Source organism: Pinus tabuliformis, chromosome 3_2, assembly GCF_031772625.1.
Source record: "Pinus tabuliformis cultivar Carrire ecotype Pingquan chromosome 3_2, CPIR1, whole genome shotgun sequence".
Lineage (NCBI taxonomy): Eukaryota > Viridiplantae > Streptophyta > Pinopsida > Pinales > Pinaceae > Pinus > Pinus tabuliformis.
The window spans coordinates 1,091,700,483-1,091,717,035 of NC_142302.1; the positions used below are offsets into that span (position 1 = coordinate 1,091,700,483).

The 16,553-nt window shown below is 34.4% G+C and overlaps 1 protein-coding gene and 2 long non-coding RNA genes across 3 annotated transcripts; 2 read left to right on the forward strand and 1 right to left on the reverse strand.

Annotated features, from left to right (window-relative positions):
- Window positions 1-2,946: 2,946 nt before the first annotated feature.
- Window positions 2,947-5,808, forward strand: LOC149184474 (uncharacterized). Its single transcript, XR_016257786.1, has 2 exons — window positions 2,947-3,082; window positions 5,129-5,808. It is a non-coding gene; the product is annotated as an uncharacterized LOC149184474 (long non-coding RNA).
- A 3,367-nt stretch (window positions 5,809-9,175) lies between these two features.
- LOC149184475 (uncharacterized) lies at window positions 9,176-13,315 on the reverse strand. Its single transcript, XR_016257261.1, has 2 exons — window positions 12,990-13,315; window positions 9,176-10,258 (listed from the first exon to the last, which is right to left on the reverse strand). It is a non-coding gene; the product is annotated as an uncharacterized LOC149184475 (long non-coding RNA).
- Window positions 10,280-12,982, forward strand: LOC149184476 (F-box protein At1g67340-like). Its single transcript, XM_089417516.1, has 2 exons — window positions 10,280-12,439; window positions 12,557-12,982. The coding sequence occupies exons 1-2, from the start codon at window positions 12,296-12,298 to the stop codon at window positions 12,779-12,781; spliced, it is 369 nt and encodes a 122-aa protein (XP_089273642.1). The 5' UTR covers window positions 10,280-12,295; the 3' UTR covers window positions 12,782-12,982.
- Window positions 13,316-16,553: the final 3,238 nt, after the last annotated feature.

Below are 16,553 nucleotides of genomic sequence, written 5' to 3' on the forward strand. Positions count from 1 at the left end.
TCATTAATTGCCCGATCTCAATCACTAACGTTACGGGATTTGGGGTTGGTGTGATTTCACATGGAAGGATGGACCCAAAATTATACAAATCTTTTGGAATTCCAAGAATTTGACGGTTGAAGTGTTTGAGTTTTTTCCTTTCAGCACTATATCAAAAACCCTAGCACTATGTCGTGAGAGACCCGAAATCCTATCAACTTTCCAAAAATTTCAACGAAATTTTGTCAATTTCCATTAATGTCTGGGCTAAGTTGTGGCCATAAATGAAAAACATAATCATCAATGCAGGTGCAACTGGCTTTAAAGTTATAAATTTTCTTTACGAAAGATTTCAAATATGTGTCTAGTCTTAATAAATTCTGTCTCGTCCGCCGCCGTTGTGCAGTTTTTAACACGCACGCGGAGGCGCTGCACCAAACTGCTAATGTGACCACACGAACAACTTAAAAAACCTCTTACTACCTGGTTTTTAGAAGTTGTTTTGTGGCCCATTGTTTTGTAAAGTGGTTTACCTATTTCAAAATTTGTTCGTCTGAGCTTTGATGCTCCTATATATACTCCTGACTTCTTCTTGAACTAACGTTCTGGCAACGGCAAAATGGTAACGGTAGGCGAACAGAGTAAAGCTATGGCTGTAGAACGTAGAATGATAAAGGTTTATTGTCACTCTTTCCGGCATCTATGTGGGATCTATAAATTCAGTTTGTACAATGTTTCGCAGCACAAACTAAAATATCTCTGTGAAATGAAACATTTATTAATTTTTCGTTGGATTATCTTACATAAATATTATAACTTGTTATATTATTATTAATTTGAATAATATAATATCTTGAACTCATACAAAAGACAATTTTTGTAGTTATTAAAAAACGAAATATATTAAGCAGATGAATAACCAATTTATTTTATAGGCTATTGCCTCGTAGACATTAAAATATTTTGTTTCTTTCTTTCTTTCAACTTCTGAGCTCATAAAAGCAAACATTTGAATTCTCTTAAACTGACACAAAAACAACTTTTTTAGTTGTCAATGTGATTTTTTTTGAACTCACACAATAGTAACAGCAAGCATTGTAGTTATGCTATAAACTCACCTAAATACTTATTTTCCAGGTTAATAAAATTAAAATTTAACTTGCACAAATATGATATCTTAAATTATCATATCGCATTACTTAATTTATAATTAATATATCTTAAATTATAATATCGAATTACTTTAAATTATCTTAAATTATCGTATCAGATAAGTTAATTTATAATTAGTATATCTTAAATTATCATATCGAATTACTTAATTTATAATTAATATATCTTAAATTATCATATCATTAACTTAATTTATAATTAATATATCTTAAATTATCATATGGAATTACTTAATTTATAATTAATACATCTTAAATAGTAATTAATTTCAAATATTGATATTTTTTTAAATTTAATTTGAACTATAATATTAATTTATATAATTTTTGCAAACAACAATTTAGCATTCCGTTGTAAATATTCCAATTCCATACAACATTTTACACCGTTGCTTTTATTAAACATTTTATTTTTTGATTTTATATAATAACATTTTACACCGTTGCTTTTATTAAACATTTTTATTTTTTGATTTTATATAATATTTTTTTGGTACGTAATGCCCGGATAGGATTAAAGCAAATCAAATTGGGAAATGGAATGTTAGGTAAGTTTCATAGAGGTGAGCTGCTTGTCCCGATGAGGCTGAATTGATTTTATAGACCAATATTTTTCAAAATTCAATACTACAATTCTAAACATATGTTTGTTACTTCAGATTTTTTTCGCTTTTTGTTTTTATGAATTTTGCCAATGTTTAATTTTTCTCTATATATAAGCTTTTTGTTTTTATGAATTTTGCCAATGTTTAATTTTTCTATATATATAAGAGTGAAACATTGTGTTTGGTGGCTCCGTTGGTTTTCTGTGTTACTTGTGTGCAATAAATGTTGGTCGCAGGCAAGTACAGATGATGTATATATTGTATATGTTGCTTCTTCAGAAAAATGCCATGCCCCCTAGAAAAAATATATATAAGTTATATATATATATATATATTTATGAGTTTTTTTATTAAAAAATTTAATGGAATTAACATTTATTTTATATATATATATATATTTATGAGTTTTTTTATTAAAAAATTTAATAGAATTAACATTTATTATTATTCTTTATTTTTTATTACTTAGTTTAAACATATTTTTAAATACTTTTTTCTGGTCTATAGTTATTTTTTCTAACATCAATAATATTTTTATATATGTGGCTCTTTTAATGCTCTCCCCCCCCCAAATATGTGGCTCTTTTAATGCTACCCCCAAATATATGAGTCTAATATATATATATACGCGTTTTTTTATTAAAAAATTTAATGGAATTAACATTTATTATTATTCTTTATTTTTTATTACGGAGTTTAAACATATTTTTAAATATTTTTTTGGTCCACAGTTAATTTTTTTAACATCAATATTATTTTTATATATATGTGGTTTTTATTAAAAAAATTTGATGAAATCGATATTCATTATTATTCTTTATTTTTCATTATATAAATAATAATATATTTTGTTACATGACTATAATTATTAAGTGAATTTTAGAGTGTTACAGGATAATAATCTTTTTTAATGTAATATTACTTGAAAATAATTATCAAATCATTATAAGGTGAGTGAAAACTTTTAATTTTTTATTTTTCAAAATATCCATAAATATAGGCAAGGGCTAACCAACCATATATAGAGTCATAAATGCCTTTGCCAGCTATGTATGGGCAGCACGTCAGGCAGGATGGCATAGGATGCATACATGACTCCGGCCGGCGACCTCGCGTTTCCGGTGACATACGCGGGACCCACCACACGACCCAAAACTCAAAACTCAATAACATAATTCCGTTAACTCATTTCGCGCGCCACCGAAACTCTGCAACCACAACCACCGTGCTCTGCAACCCAGTGCCCGCCGGACTGAAGCGCTGCAACCCGCAATCCCTCTGCTCTGCAACCCGCAACCCGCCGGACTGAAGCGCTGCAACCTCCTGGTATATACCTGCACCGTCTCTGCAAATGATCTGTCGTGGTTTTAAACATTCATCTTGTTTTAAATCTGTTTTAAAGACTTATTTAGGCAATCTTGCCAGCATTCAAAATTCAACAGATACACCCATCCTATTATGGCGGCTGCTGCTTTGCCCTCTTAAAAACCAAGGATAATATTTTGACCGGCAAGGAAACAGGAAATCATTTTGGTATTTTAAACTTTGTGTACAATCTACATTTCGGGCATATTGAAATAGAAAACAGTAAACAGGAAAACTACTGGGTATTTTTAAACTTGTATACCATCCATGATATTAAACTCAGGAATCTTGGAAACTTGTAAGAGATCCATCTTATGGACTTGTACCAGATCCATAATATGACAGCCAGGCATCTTATAAGCTTTTATCAAAACTCTTCCAAGGGAGACAATGTTCTTTCCCCCTGCCTCTAAAGGATACTTCATCTTTAAAAGCCAGGCCAGGCATGGATTTCAAAGCACTAGAGAGATCAAGACAATATATCCAACTTTGCTGGATATTGGACCCTTGACTTGAATCCCCATATCAAAATCCAGATTGCCCCAGTGTATATCAGCCCCATAGTTTTCTAGTACAAATCCACTCTCAAAGACAGTGGAAACAAGAAGCACAAATCCACTCTCAAAGAAATTGGAAACGAGATAGGCCATTGTCCTCTAGTATGAATGCACTCTCGCCATTTTGTTGAAAAAAACCTGAATTTTCTTTCGCGTAGAAATAATTTAATGCATAGAAATGATCTGAATTTGTGTAGAAATCACGTATAGAAATATGATCTGAAAAGGGGCCTTTTGAAAGCATGCAACTCTCATATGGAGGGCTAGATCCATCTTCAAGCCCGAGAAAGAGTATGATTGCCTCGTAGTTTTATCAGTTGCGTTGCATGTTCTGGTGTATCTTGCAAGTATTGTTTTGACTATTAACAGAACTCTTGATTTTGAAGATGAATCTTGATGTAGATTTGAAACATCAGACTTATAAAAAGATGTATAAAGATGCCTTAATAAAAATAATAAATCCCGGTGTGGATTAGAACTATAAAGATGTTTTTACTAAAATGTCTTATCTTTACGAAGATGTTGTATGAAAATAATAAATCTTGATGTGGAACATGGACCTGTAAAGATGTCTTATGTGAATTATCATAAGTTTTGGAAAATATTTATTTATAAAAGTTATCATTATTATTATTATCTAATTTTAATTTAAGGTCACTGCTAAGTCATATATCACATTGGTGTATGCGATTTTTGTTTGTGAGAGAAGAAATCCATTTTTACTCAGTGATTTGACTACTAAATCTATTAGGACATACATATTTTTAGAATCTCATACATTAAACCATATGAACCTCAAATATGTTTATAATTCCTGAAATTGTTTGTCTTTCTAATTTTTGGAACTGGTTTATCTCCACCTAATTCAATTCACAATTTCCATTAAAAAAAAAACAAAAAGAGAAAAAAGTGATTGTAATGTAATGTTTCAATACTGTTGCATACACTGCACATCAGAAATCTAATATTGCTGGGCATTTATTAGGTCAAAACTGCACAACATAAATCTAATATTGCAGGGCATTTATTAGGTCGTTTTGAAATATCACTGTGACTCTCAGATCTCTTGGATCAGGAAGAATACCAGAGCTAACTGATGAGTTAAGGAGAATCCAAAACCATGGCTAACATCCAAAGTCAGGGAGACAAACACTCTTTAGACTGCATCACATTTCATGCAAAAATTAGTTATTCTACCGAAGGATAAACCAAACAAAATTAACCTGAAGAGCTGTCAAGCCAAATTGTGGTAGAGGACTCATCCTCTGACACTTGCTGATGCTGAGGATGTGCATCCTCTAAGTCTTATCACTGATATTTGATTTTCTGTTATTTTTCAAGGATGTGCATTCAGACTTGAGGTAGCATAAAAATAATCAATTTCAATCAGGATATTTTGTCATGTTAAAGTATTCTAACATGAATCTATTTTGTTGTTGTCACTATGCAGTGCTTCTAAGCCCACAGAATGGTGGAAAAGTGGACACTGTGCATTGAAGTATCATGCCGCCCCAATCCGGGTCCAGCATCTTTAAAAATTGTCCTTCACAATGGGGCAAAAAATCATGTGATTTATAGAATATGGGAAGTGTAGGGAAAGACAACCAATAACGAAGCATACTACATTACACTTGTTGCAGGTTTAAAAGAGGCAAAACACAATGGGGTGAATAACATAACAGTGCTGACAAACTCAGAATTAATCTGTAATCACATGGAAGGCATCTACAATGTTCGTGCAGACAATTTGAAGCCCCTCTACAGAGAGGCAAAAATCTGGAGTGCTCGATTTAATTCTTTTTCGATAAAGCACGTTGCGGAGATCCATAAAATCTCTACTGATCTAATGGTTGGAGCAATCTCAAGTGTAGATGCAGGTGCCAGAGATGATTCAGGATCATCGTTCATTCCACTGGCAAACATTGATCAGCATCAATATAGGTCTCGAATATGTGTATACACCATGGTTGTCATTTTTATTGGGATTCTCATACCGTGGTTCTTTCAGTAAAGTACTCGTTAATGTACTTTTTTTTGGTTTTGTAATATCATTCACCTTGGATGTCCAATCATGTTATAACTGAATTCATGTGTCCAATTATGTATATTATATTTGATGTGAATTAATTATTCTTAACCTACTGGTGATTCTGAAGGCCATCCACAAGTTGGCAAATGTGTGGATCATTGCTTTCAGTGCATATGAATATGTGAATGTTTGATTGGTTTTAATTATGTCCATTTAATATTTTTCAAACTTGACTAGACTACTATTGGACATGGAATTATAACTCCTCAGCTTAATAATATGTATGCACAATCTTCTTCAAGCATCATTCATGATTGCCTATTAATACTTGGAGGGTACCAAAGGCTCATAGTTACCTTGTTATCTACACCTGTTAATTCCATCCACATACTTGCAGCTGCTCCATAAAACAACACAACTATCTGCACAAGCAATCTGATTTCCTTCATTTGAAGCATTTTTGTTGAGTAGGGTTTGCAACACACAAGCAATTCTAGGTAATGTATCCTTTCTTTTCCTTGCTTTCCATACTACGTGCACTCACCACATATTTATTTCCTTCAACTTGTTGCTTGACACGAAGTTGGAATCCTTAACACCTACATATAAACTTAGAATGGTGATCACTTGGAACATGTAAGTATTAATTCTCTTTTTGTTTCTTTAAGGACAACTGTTTTATAGCCAGGTTCAAGCATGTTTGCAAACCTCTGGTCGTCTGATGATAACCATTCTTCGACATTTGGGTGAGACAACCGTCACAACTGAACTTTAGTAACATTCATGTTAGACCTCTTATTTCTTGTAGGTTAATCAACCTCCATGCATAATTACGCTACTCTCAGTGCATGGATGCCCACATTATCATGGAATAGCATTAATGATCCACAACTTCGTTAGAATAAATTTCTGCAAGAATACATTTCATACATAGAGACTACTCACTCAGCTCAAAGAGTCCACTTATTTCCTTTCAACATGTCAATTTACTTGTTTTTCCTAGAAGTGGGGAAACAACAACCAAATGGTAATAGTTTGTTTACCTTCAATGGCAATCTTCCCTGATCTTGCTGGTTCTTCATGAAATGTTTTCCAAAGGGGTAAGACTACACACTCAAAAGAAGCATGAAAATGCATCATAAATTTGTATGTGTCATATAATAAGAAAATACATGATAACCTGTGAAAAGGCTCATGCTCAAGTGAGATAAACAATGGATCGGATTAGCTATTGATGAGGCCAAAACATACAAATTGTCAACTCTTAAATCAGAATTCTAATCTAGGTAAGAAAGAACAGAAAAGGCTTCCTTCTCTGTCCAAACACAGAGTCATGTCTTGTGCAGAGGCCCCACAATCTACTCTATTACCCCATGTGTCTTCCTTTTGGTAGGGTGGTTACACCTAGGGGTTATAGTAGTAGCAACCGGAATCAACCCCATGTCATGCGAGTATGAGCCCAACCCAGTTATCAATTCCTCTAGTAAAAAACATAATAAAATATTGTCAATAACATAATAAAGGGAAGAGCCTATGGAGAAGGAGAACCCAATGTTGAATAAGAGGCATGCAGAGAAAATGAACAGGGATTATGCAGAGATGAGGGAGCACCACATGCGGGATAATAAGAATTTTTATAGTGATAATGATGATATAATGGTGAGGAGGAGGAGGCCATTTGTGACACATTTTACAGGGTGCCAGCCCTGCAGTGGAGACCACAATAAGATTTATAAAGGGGAGAATTGTTGGAAGGGGATGGAGAGGGCCTTGAATTTTGCAGATGATCAGGTGCTCAAAAACTATGGCTTCAGACATGATAATCTCCAGTCTTCCCATGTAAATCCTATTCAATCATTTTATTTCCCATCTTGAATGGCCCAAAATCTGTCATTTTTTCTGCTTTATTTGTTCAGTTGTGTAGACAATATGATAGTCCCCATTATTTTGTAGGTAATGAATACTACTTTATTATTTAAGGAATGATGCACACCAATGAAATATATGATTGTATGCACTGATTTAGCTAAGGTCAAGGTTGCTTTTCTCTTTGGAGAATTGTCTTTTCCCTTTTGCCCCCCTGTGCTGGTTATGCTTACTTTGATGAGTGTATGGCCTAATTCAATTCATATTTGCCCCCCTGTGCTGGTTATGTTTACTTTGACGTTACTTCGATGGATGTATGGCATAATTCAATTATTATGGATGACTTTCTAACAGTCAGGCTGTATAAGTTCGTTATACAGACATTTTCAACCTGTTCAACATGGCAGTGAGTTTGTGACTCTGTTATACAGACATATTTTAACTTGCTAGACTGGCTTCACAATCACACTAATAAATGTATGAGTTTGTTGTACAGATTGTATGAGTTTGTTGTACAGATATTTTCGGTCGTAGTAGTGTAATTATTCTATTTTTTTGGATATATATATGATCAAAATCAGTAAGTCACGATGGAAATCAATGAATATAAGATAAAAATAGATAAATAAATGAAGAATTCAACAATTCCTTTGGAACTTGTTAGCCTTCTGAATACTAGATTTGTCAGAAATACTGGACAATTTATGATTTTTTCAGAAATACTTGCATGTAGTTTATGATTTGTCAGAGCTGGTAGGTATTTTATAAATTGTTTATTATAAAGGAAAATGTACAGATGCCAAATTTATTATCTATTTTTTTTTCATGTTTTTGACAATAATCTGGTTGTAACCAACTTCTAAACATTGACAATAAATCTCACAGATGTGAATTTTCATCAAGAAACAACTCCAAGCACAAAGACTTAAAAACTACATTTAATTGAATTCCCATCCTCTCTACATTGTTTCGTTTCTTTACTGCCTGTTAATTCCAAGATATAGAAATGATAGTTCATGAGAGTTGAACAACAGTAACAACAATAGCATTGGCTATACTGGTGATTTAAATGGACTCTTAATAAACGTTTCACAAATGGAGAAAGTGCTATACTAGATTTGCACTTTTGACGTTGGTAGTCAAAGTAATGTAATTGCTGCACTATAGGAGTAAATTGGCTATGAAAGTTATATACCAGTATTTTAACAGAGAATAGGGAATCGAAGAAACCACTAACAGAACCTAAAGAGGGAACTGAAAAACCAGTCTGCAAAATTAGCATAGTGGTTGGGTTTTAAAACCTTGTTTCAAAATGGAAAAGAGGGGCAAGGGTAATTGAGTTGAAGGGCCTGGAGATATATATTAAAAAGGCACACGGATGGGGGCACTAAAATTTCAACCTGCGAACAATATCTTTTCATTCAGTTAACAAGTAAACAAATCATTAAAAAGTCATGTGCCCTGTGATGTTGTTGTAACTTGTAAAACTGTCCTTCAATATATGTGCTATATCAATATATGAGAACAGGGTATAGTCCTGGTTGATATATATATATAATGTTCTGGCCAAACTGAAAAGGAAAAATATTCACACAAACAAGATTGTAAGTGAAATAAGCCGTTAAGAAATCATATATGTAGCTGAATAAATTCGGTTGTAAGTAATATTGAATCAAATTTACAAGAGGGGTGAGTGTTAGCTCTGCAGCTAATGTCCAATTGCTCTTTTATCATACATTTGTCACAAAGTTGTGCAGTAAACATACTACTACAACAGGGACAGCAAGCTGCTCCTGCCTTAGTAGAAGTCTACTTATCATCAAAGATGTAAAATGTTTCTCAAGTACTGATCTATTATGAATCCCGGATCACCACCAGCAATGTTCTGAAATGAATCTCTGTAGATGTATCAAGCTTCATCAATCAAATGGATGCTGCCACCATTGGAGCAAAGTGCTGGAAGATGATTGATTTTCAAGCTGAGCTGCAGAGGCTGCAGTGCCCAACCATTCATCTAGTTCACCTCTTGGCTGCAGCTCTTCCCAACTGGCAGTTTGCAAGCTGGCAATGCATTTTTCTTCTCTGAATGGAATCTCCTTGATGGAGTCTAAGTTTGACAGAGGTTTATCTGAAGTTGGTGAGTTACCTCTTGAAGATCTCACAACAACTCGCTTATCATGAGGAATTGCAGACCAATTAGGCCAGTCAGCAACATCTCCAGATTTACAACCTGCAGCCAGTGCCATCACTCTCTCCAGATTTAATTGGAGCAGTGGTAACCACTGTTTAATTGAAATTATATGTTCACCGAATCAGGTAATTCCTTTCCCACCAACCAATGTAACTTTGCTCCATTGCAGTGATTATCAATCCACACTTCTTAAAGGCAAATGGTGCAAGTGCAGACAGCAAGTTAGCATAAAGCATTGCCAACAAATTTCACCAACCACTAAGAAGTTCAAGTTATTCAAAACTGTCCCAAGAGATTCACACATAATTTCTCACTGAATCAGGTTCTAAAAGGAATTATGTTCCCTGTCAACCTTTTAAATTCGCAAGATTTTCGAAACTGCTCTGTAATTTTCTGAATTGCTTTGCTTTGTATACCGCTTGAATATCCATCCACGTTCATCAGATACTCACCAGAAGAATATCCATCCTCGGCCTTGGAAATGACACACACATCTGCAAAGACATCAGATATATTCAACAATTATTTACCTGCTCCAAAAAATATAGAAATTTCTTTAGATAAATGAAAAACTCGACTGACTGAAGCCTCCATTTTTCTATAAATTACGCAGGCTAGCATAATGACGAATCAAAGCAGGAGTGTTAATAGTAATAAATGTGATGGGTGGTGTATTTGAGTGTATCTATGTATCATTTCAGTGCAGAAGAGAGCAGGTAAAAGATGGATATCAAACTTAAATGGCTGTTGGAATGAGTAGATTTTATGTTATGCTCAGTTTGGAACTTGAATGCCTCAGATTAGAAGATCCAGGACATCCTTTAGATTTTAGTTTCTAAGAGGGTCTATCACCATGCAAATAATAATAATATAAACTAGAAACTGTGTAATCAATGGTTTTCCATCCCATGCATTAATCTCTGAATGTGTCACTAGCAAAAAACATTGATTGCATCCAATGGACATTTTTGTCCTAATAGCTGAAGAGATGAAAACAACCTTGAATGAATAGCATAACCAGAGTTTTTTAGAACGTGGTTAGACCTTCAAAGGGCTAACCAGAAGAATATTTGCTGAGATTATGAAATTTGTAAATATAATGTTAACACTGAACAGCAGACCTAGCTTATGTGAACTAGAAACTGGTACATGTACAGCTCTTTTACAACATAATGGGTCCTTTCTTAGGAAACCCCATCTCTGTAGTCTGTTTAAACCTTGGAAATGTACAGAGATTGAAAATGGAGATACATGCTTATAACCAGAAAATCAATGAACCTGGTGATAAATGCTCAATAAATCAAAGCTGGAGGGCCAAATCAGGCTGTGAATCAACCAGCATTCCAGAAGACTGCCTAACTGGAGACCTTGGAGACTGTTTTTCTACATTCAAATCTGGTGGAATCGAATTTGAAAATTCAGATGTCTGTTGAGAAGGCTGTTTTGAAGGTAAAGACTTCCATAGTTGTTTTTGAGATTGGGATGTATCAGCTCCCATTGGTATCTGCCTGCAATTAAAAGGACTCTGTGTGGTTGAATTTGGCAATTCTAACATTGAGTTTACACCTCCCTGAGAAGTGGCATGAGATGACAGATTCTGAGGATGCTTCCAGCTCAGCTGTGAACGCATATACAGAGGCATGTCCATGGGTGCCTGTTGTTGAATAAATTGTTTTGTATCACCAGGGGGCTGGAGGCAAGGTGCCTTGGTTATCCCTTATCCTGTGGCAATATTTTGTTTTCTATAGCATGATAGTTGTAAGAACACTTCATGACATGACACAGTGATTGTTCTTCAAAAATGTTTTAAAATAACTTCTTCAACTAATAAATTTCCTTTTTTCTCTTTCCAGTCATGAGTCTACTTTGATTTGCTAATGACTACATTTAAAGATTGATTTTCTGATGAAATATATTTGTTTGGAGGCTGAACTTCCTATATTTTGTGATTTTTGAAATGGCTTTTGCCCTTTAAAATCTCCCCCCTTTTCTCAATGCATTGATTTGCTGATGAGGATGCTTGTTTGTTAAGCTGAACTTTCTTGTATTTTTATGCTTTTTGACATGGCTTTTACTACTAAATTTCTTCGATAAAATGTATAGTTAGTAAGTCTTGTGTAGTTAATGGATTCGTTGGAGTAAATCTTATTTGTATTCCAGAAATTAAGTTAGTTAGAAATGAACGGTAGTGATGAACCATTATGTGGTTGGGTAAGAAAATATAGTCTGACATAACTGCAAACACATAATAAAATTTTCTTGTTCCTGTGTTTCTTGCTTCTTATTTTGAATGTCTATTTCTATTTGTATGTGAATTTGCTATTTTATTGCTCCTGTTTTCTTGCTTCTTATCCTTCATGTCTAGATTATTTCTATTTGTATGTGCATTTGTTTTGGGCTGTGAATGGCAACAGGATTATTCATCTACTGCCTGTAGAATACCCTTTGCTTTTTCCTTTTGTCCGTTCAATCCGATCTAAAATGCTGGGGCTTATTGATTCCTTCTGTGCAGATGCAAGAGGTTCCATGCAATGGGTTCCCACCAGTTTGTTTTACGAAAAGCCTCCACCTCGGCGTTCTCTGTAAAGGCATCTAGCTGGTGCGATGGAGCTCATCGCTTCATAAAGAAATGCGCAGATTCTGGAAATGTGGAGGCTTGTTACACCCTCGGGATGGTAAGCTGAGCTTTTTCCTCTTTTTTGGCTTTAAATTTTTGGTAACAGCTGCCACCTCAATGTTTAGCAAGCCCTTTTGTCGGACAAGTTTTTAAAAATTATTTGGGCTTCTTGCAGATTCGATTCTACTGTCTGCAAAACAGGGGGCGCGGGGCGTCTCTGATGGCGAAGGCTGCGATTTCATCTCACGCCCCTGCATTATATTCTCTGGCCATAATACAATGTGTGGCAGCGGAGGCGGCAAGAAGGGTAGTGCAGGGTTTTAGCGGCAGGAAGGCTTGTGGATTTGAGTCACAAGCTCATGGAAAGGTTCAAGACTTTTTTCTCTGGGCAAAGAGATAGAACCAAAAAACAACAGTCTTTAAAACAGCAGATCAGCAGTCTTTAAAACAGATGGAAAGGTTCAAGACTTTTTTCTCTGGGCAAAGAGATATAACCAAAAAACAACAGCCTTTAAAACAGCAGATCAGCAGTCTTTAAAACAGATTTAAAAAAAAATGAATGTTTAAAACCACGACAGATCATTTGCAGAGACGGTGCAGGAATATACCAGGAGGTTGCAGCGCTTCAGTCCTGCGGGTTGCGGGTTGCAGAGCAGAGGGATTGCGGGTTGCAGCGCTTCAGTCCGTCGGGCACTGGGTTGCAGAGCACGGTGGTTGTGGTTGCAGAGTTTCGGTGGCGCGCGAAATGAGTTACGGGAATTATGTTATTGAGTTTTGAGTTTTGGGTCGTGTGGTGGGTCCCGCGTATGTCACCGGAAACGCGAGGTCGCCGGCCGGAGTCATGTATGCATCCTATGCCATCCTGCCTGACGTGCTGCCCATACATAGCTGGCAAGGGCATTTATGACTCTATATATGGCTGGTTAGCCCTTGCCATAAATATAAGCATTAGAAGTTGAAATAGTTTTCAGCAAATCAATACCACACGGAAATAGATCAGACAAACAAATATTAAAATAGGGCTCCTCGTTAAGGGTAACAAAATTCCTGTTACCAGATGAAGTAAAATACATGAATATTACTAATCGCAAAAGTGGCATTACCAGAGTTCAAAGCGACGTGGAAGGGAAAGCCCGATGTAATAATATCACGAAAGGAGCTAATTCGGAAATAAAGCACTCTGATTTTATCTTGAATTATTGTACTTTAGGTTTGGGTTTTTCATTTTTTTTGTTTTCACTTAATTGAGCAGTTTTAATAAATGTTTTTACTTTCCTTTATTGAGATTTTAGGTTTATTTTAATGGTGTTTTATTTCTTTTAATTTAAACTAGTTTAAGTAATTTTACTTGAAATAAATATAGTTCGAATAATTTATGTGATTCATTTTATTTTTAATATATTTTCTATGTGCTATGTTGCTTATGGGTAGTATTCATGAGTTTCCAATCTCATACAGAACTATCTGAATATCTTGTATATATATCCTCAATATAATATCATGATTTTCTTTCTGAAAAAATATATACTCACATGGTGAATTGAGAATTTTAGAATGTTGTTTTAGAGAATATCAAATCATGATTTTTAACCTATTTAATTTTTTGTTACACAATTTATTATTGTTTTTTTAAAATAAAACCCAAATTAACACTATGATTAAACCGGGTAATTATCACTGAAATTATTAGTTCTTTAATATATTAAAATATTTTTAATAATTAAAAATATTTATTTTTTGCCATATTTTAAATATATTTAATTAGAGTATGAACAACTAACATTGTGAGATGATCAATTAAAACTTTCATAAAAAAATAGAAATGAAAGTGAACATATTGTAGTAGTACTAAAATGTTGTGCTTTTGGTGAGCTCACTATTTCATTGGTTGTAATGAAGTTTTAAAACTTTATTTTTTTTTGGCAGTTTGGTTCAAATTAATATGGAGAAACTTAGTTTCAACACTAATGAGATGTCAATTCCAATGAACTTGTTTTGCACAACCAATTGCCTCCTACAAAGATCATGGGAATTGAATATGATTGATATTTGTGTTTGTGAGTGTAAGGCATAAGAACAAAACTTTTATTGTTATTTCTCAAATGATGACTCTTTCATTTGAAGAGCAAAATGAGTTGCCATGATGTGATTAGAATAAAATTGAGTTGGGATGATTTGATTTAGTATTAAATTAATTCTTAATAGAGACAAATTAATTAATCTTTATAAATAATTCATAATAACAATTGATTTACTATTAATTTAACAACTAAATTATAACTAGCACATTTATATAAATTAAATGTCTCATCTCTCTAATATACAAAATAAAATAAAAATAAAAAGAATATTATCTAGCATAATTACATTGCATATGTTTTACGAATATACCTAGGATATACGTTTAATTGAAGCACTTTGGGACATTAATGCAATACAAATCTTTCTGAACGAGAGTTTATTTTTAAAGCATATTACAGTCATTTTACATGAATGACACAAGGCTTTGTCCTTTTGAGTTTGGCGGGAGCAGTCCTCTGAATCCTATCTGTATCCTTGCGAGATGTTCTCCCTTCCTCGGCTGTAGTGCGTCATCGACGATTGTCTTCCTCTGCCCACATCCAACGACGATTGAACGATCCCTTAACTCTGCCTAATCTCCAGTAAGGGTCTCATAGTTACTGTCATTTGGGTTTTGAAGTTTGGTTCTCTAGTAATGGCAACGTTTCGCTGCTATGTTTCAGGTGGTCTGGTTTTGAGTTTCTTCGGCCAGAGGTCTTCACTGCTCCTATAGCCTATACCAATTGCGCGGCCTGGCAGGTAAAAGCTCTGCCTGCCCCTACGATTTTATGGTTTTTATCTGTGAACTTTGTTTGTGATTTAAGGTAGATAGAGAGAGAGAAACAGTAAATTTTATTAATGAAAATAAAAAATTACATTTTGTAGATGCACGGTGTGCATATGCAATTTTGAGCCATGAAATAATCGATACATATATCAATTATAGGGTACGTAGGCCCACTGAAAAACCCCATTAAAATGTACCCCATGAAGCCTTGAAGGTAGCCATTATATACAAAAAATCTATCAAACAATTGAGCAAAAAATGCTTGAAATCCTAGCAAAAACCAAGCTAGCAAAAGTGCTAACCATAAAGACTAGATACAGGGCCGCCCAAATAACTCCAAAAACTCTACATAAATTAAGTCAAAACCCAGGCACATGACAATGATACTAGGCAAGAAACCCATGTCCCAATAAGAAGAAAAAATAAAGGCATAAAACCTTGCACCAAGAGAAGAAAAACCAAAAAAGAAAGCAAGGTACTTGCCACCCTGAAAATCTCCAAAATGTGGCCTAGATCTAGGTTGCATGAAAGAAAAAATGGGTTGCAAGAAACCTCGTGGAACCTTGCAGAGCACTGTGAAGATGCCCTCGGGAGACAGAAAGGATGGCGACGAGTAGAAGTTGAATGCGACACAAAATATAGTTATGATGATGGTCGCACCGACAAGAAGCCACAACAAATATATTGAATACCTCTCACAACAAAAAAAACCCCTTTGCATGAAAGCCCATTCCACAAGGTAGCGACTAACCCAACAGGAAAAAGCATGAGAAAGAGCTTTGAAACTCCACCCCCCAAACTCAACCCAAACTAGATTTGGCAACGACAACCATGAGCTAGCAACAAAACCTACAAAGACAGAGAGCCATGACAGAAAAGAAAGAGAGGCACAAACCAGGGTCGAAGTAGCTAGGGTTAGCTGCTCTGACCCTTCTTATATATATATATATATATATATATATATATATATATATATATATATATATATATATATATCCCCAAGGAAAAATCGCAATTTTCATTAAGAATTGAAAATTACATGTTGTAGATGCTTAAAAGAATATGTTGTATAGGTGGATTCCCACTATTAGTATGAAAATCAACGATATACAATCCCAGGTTGGGACACTGATAAGTTTTTCATATGGTATGTCTATTAAAAAATAAATATCAGAAAATATATATACATGAAAAACTGTTAATATATATGATCGCGGTCATATCTTAGAGAACCATATAATCAGGGCCTCACTGCCCCGTGTTGCTAGTCATTATAGGGTCTATGAAAATATTTGTAGTGTTCCTGATGAGTTTGCTTCTGTAT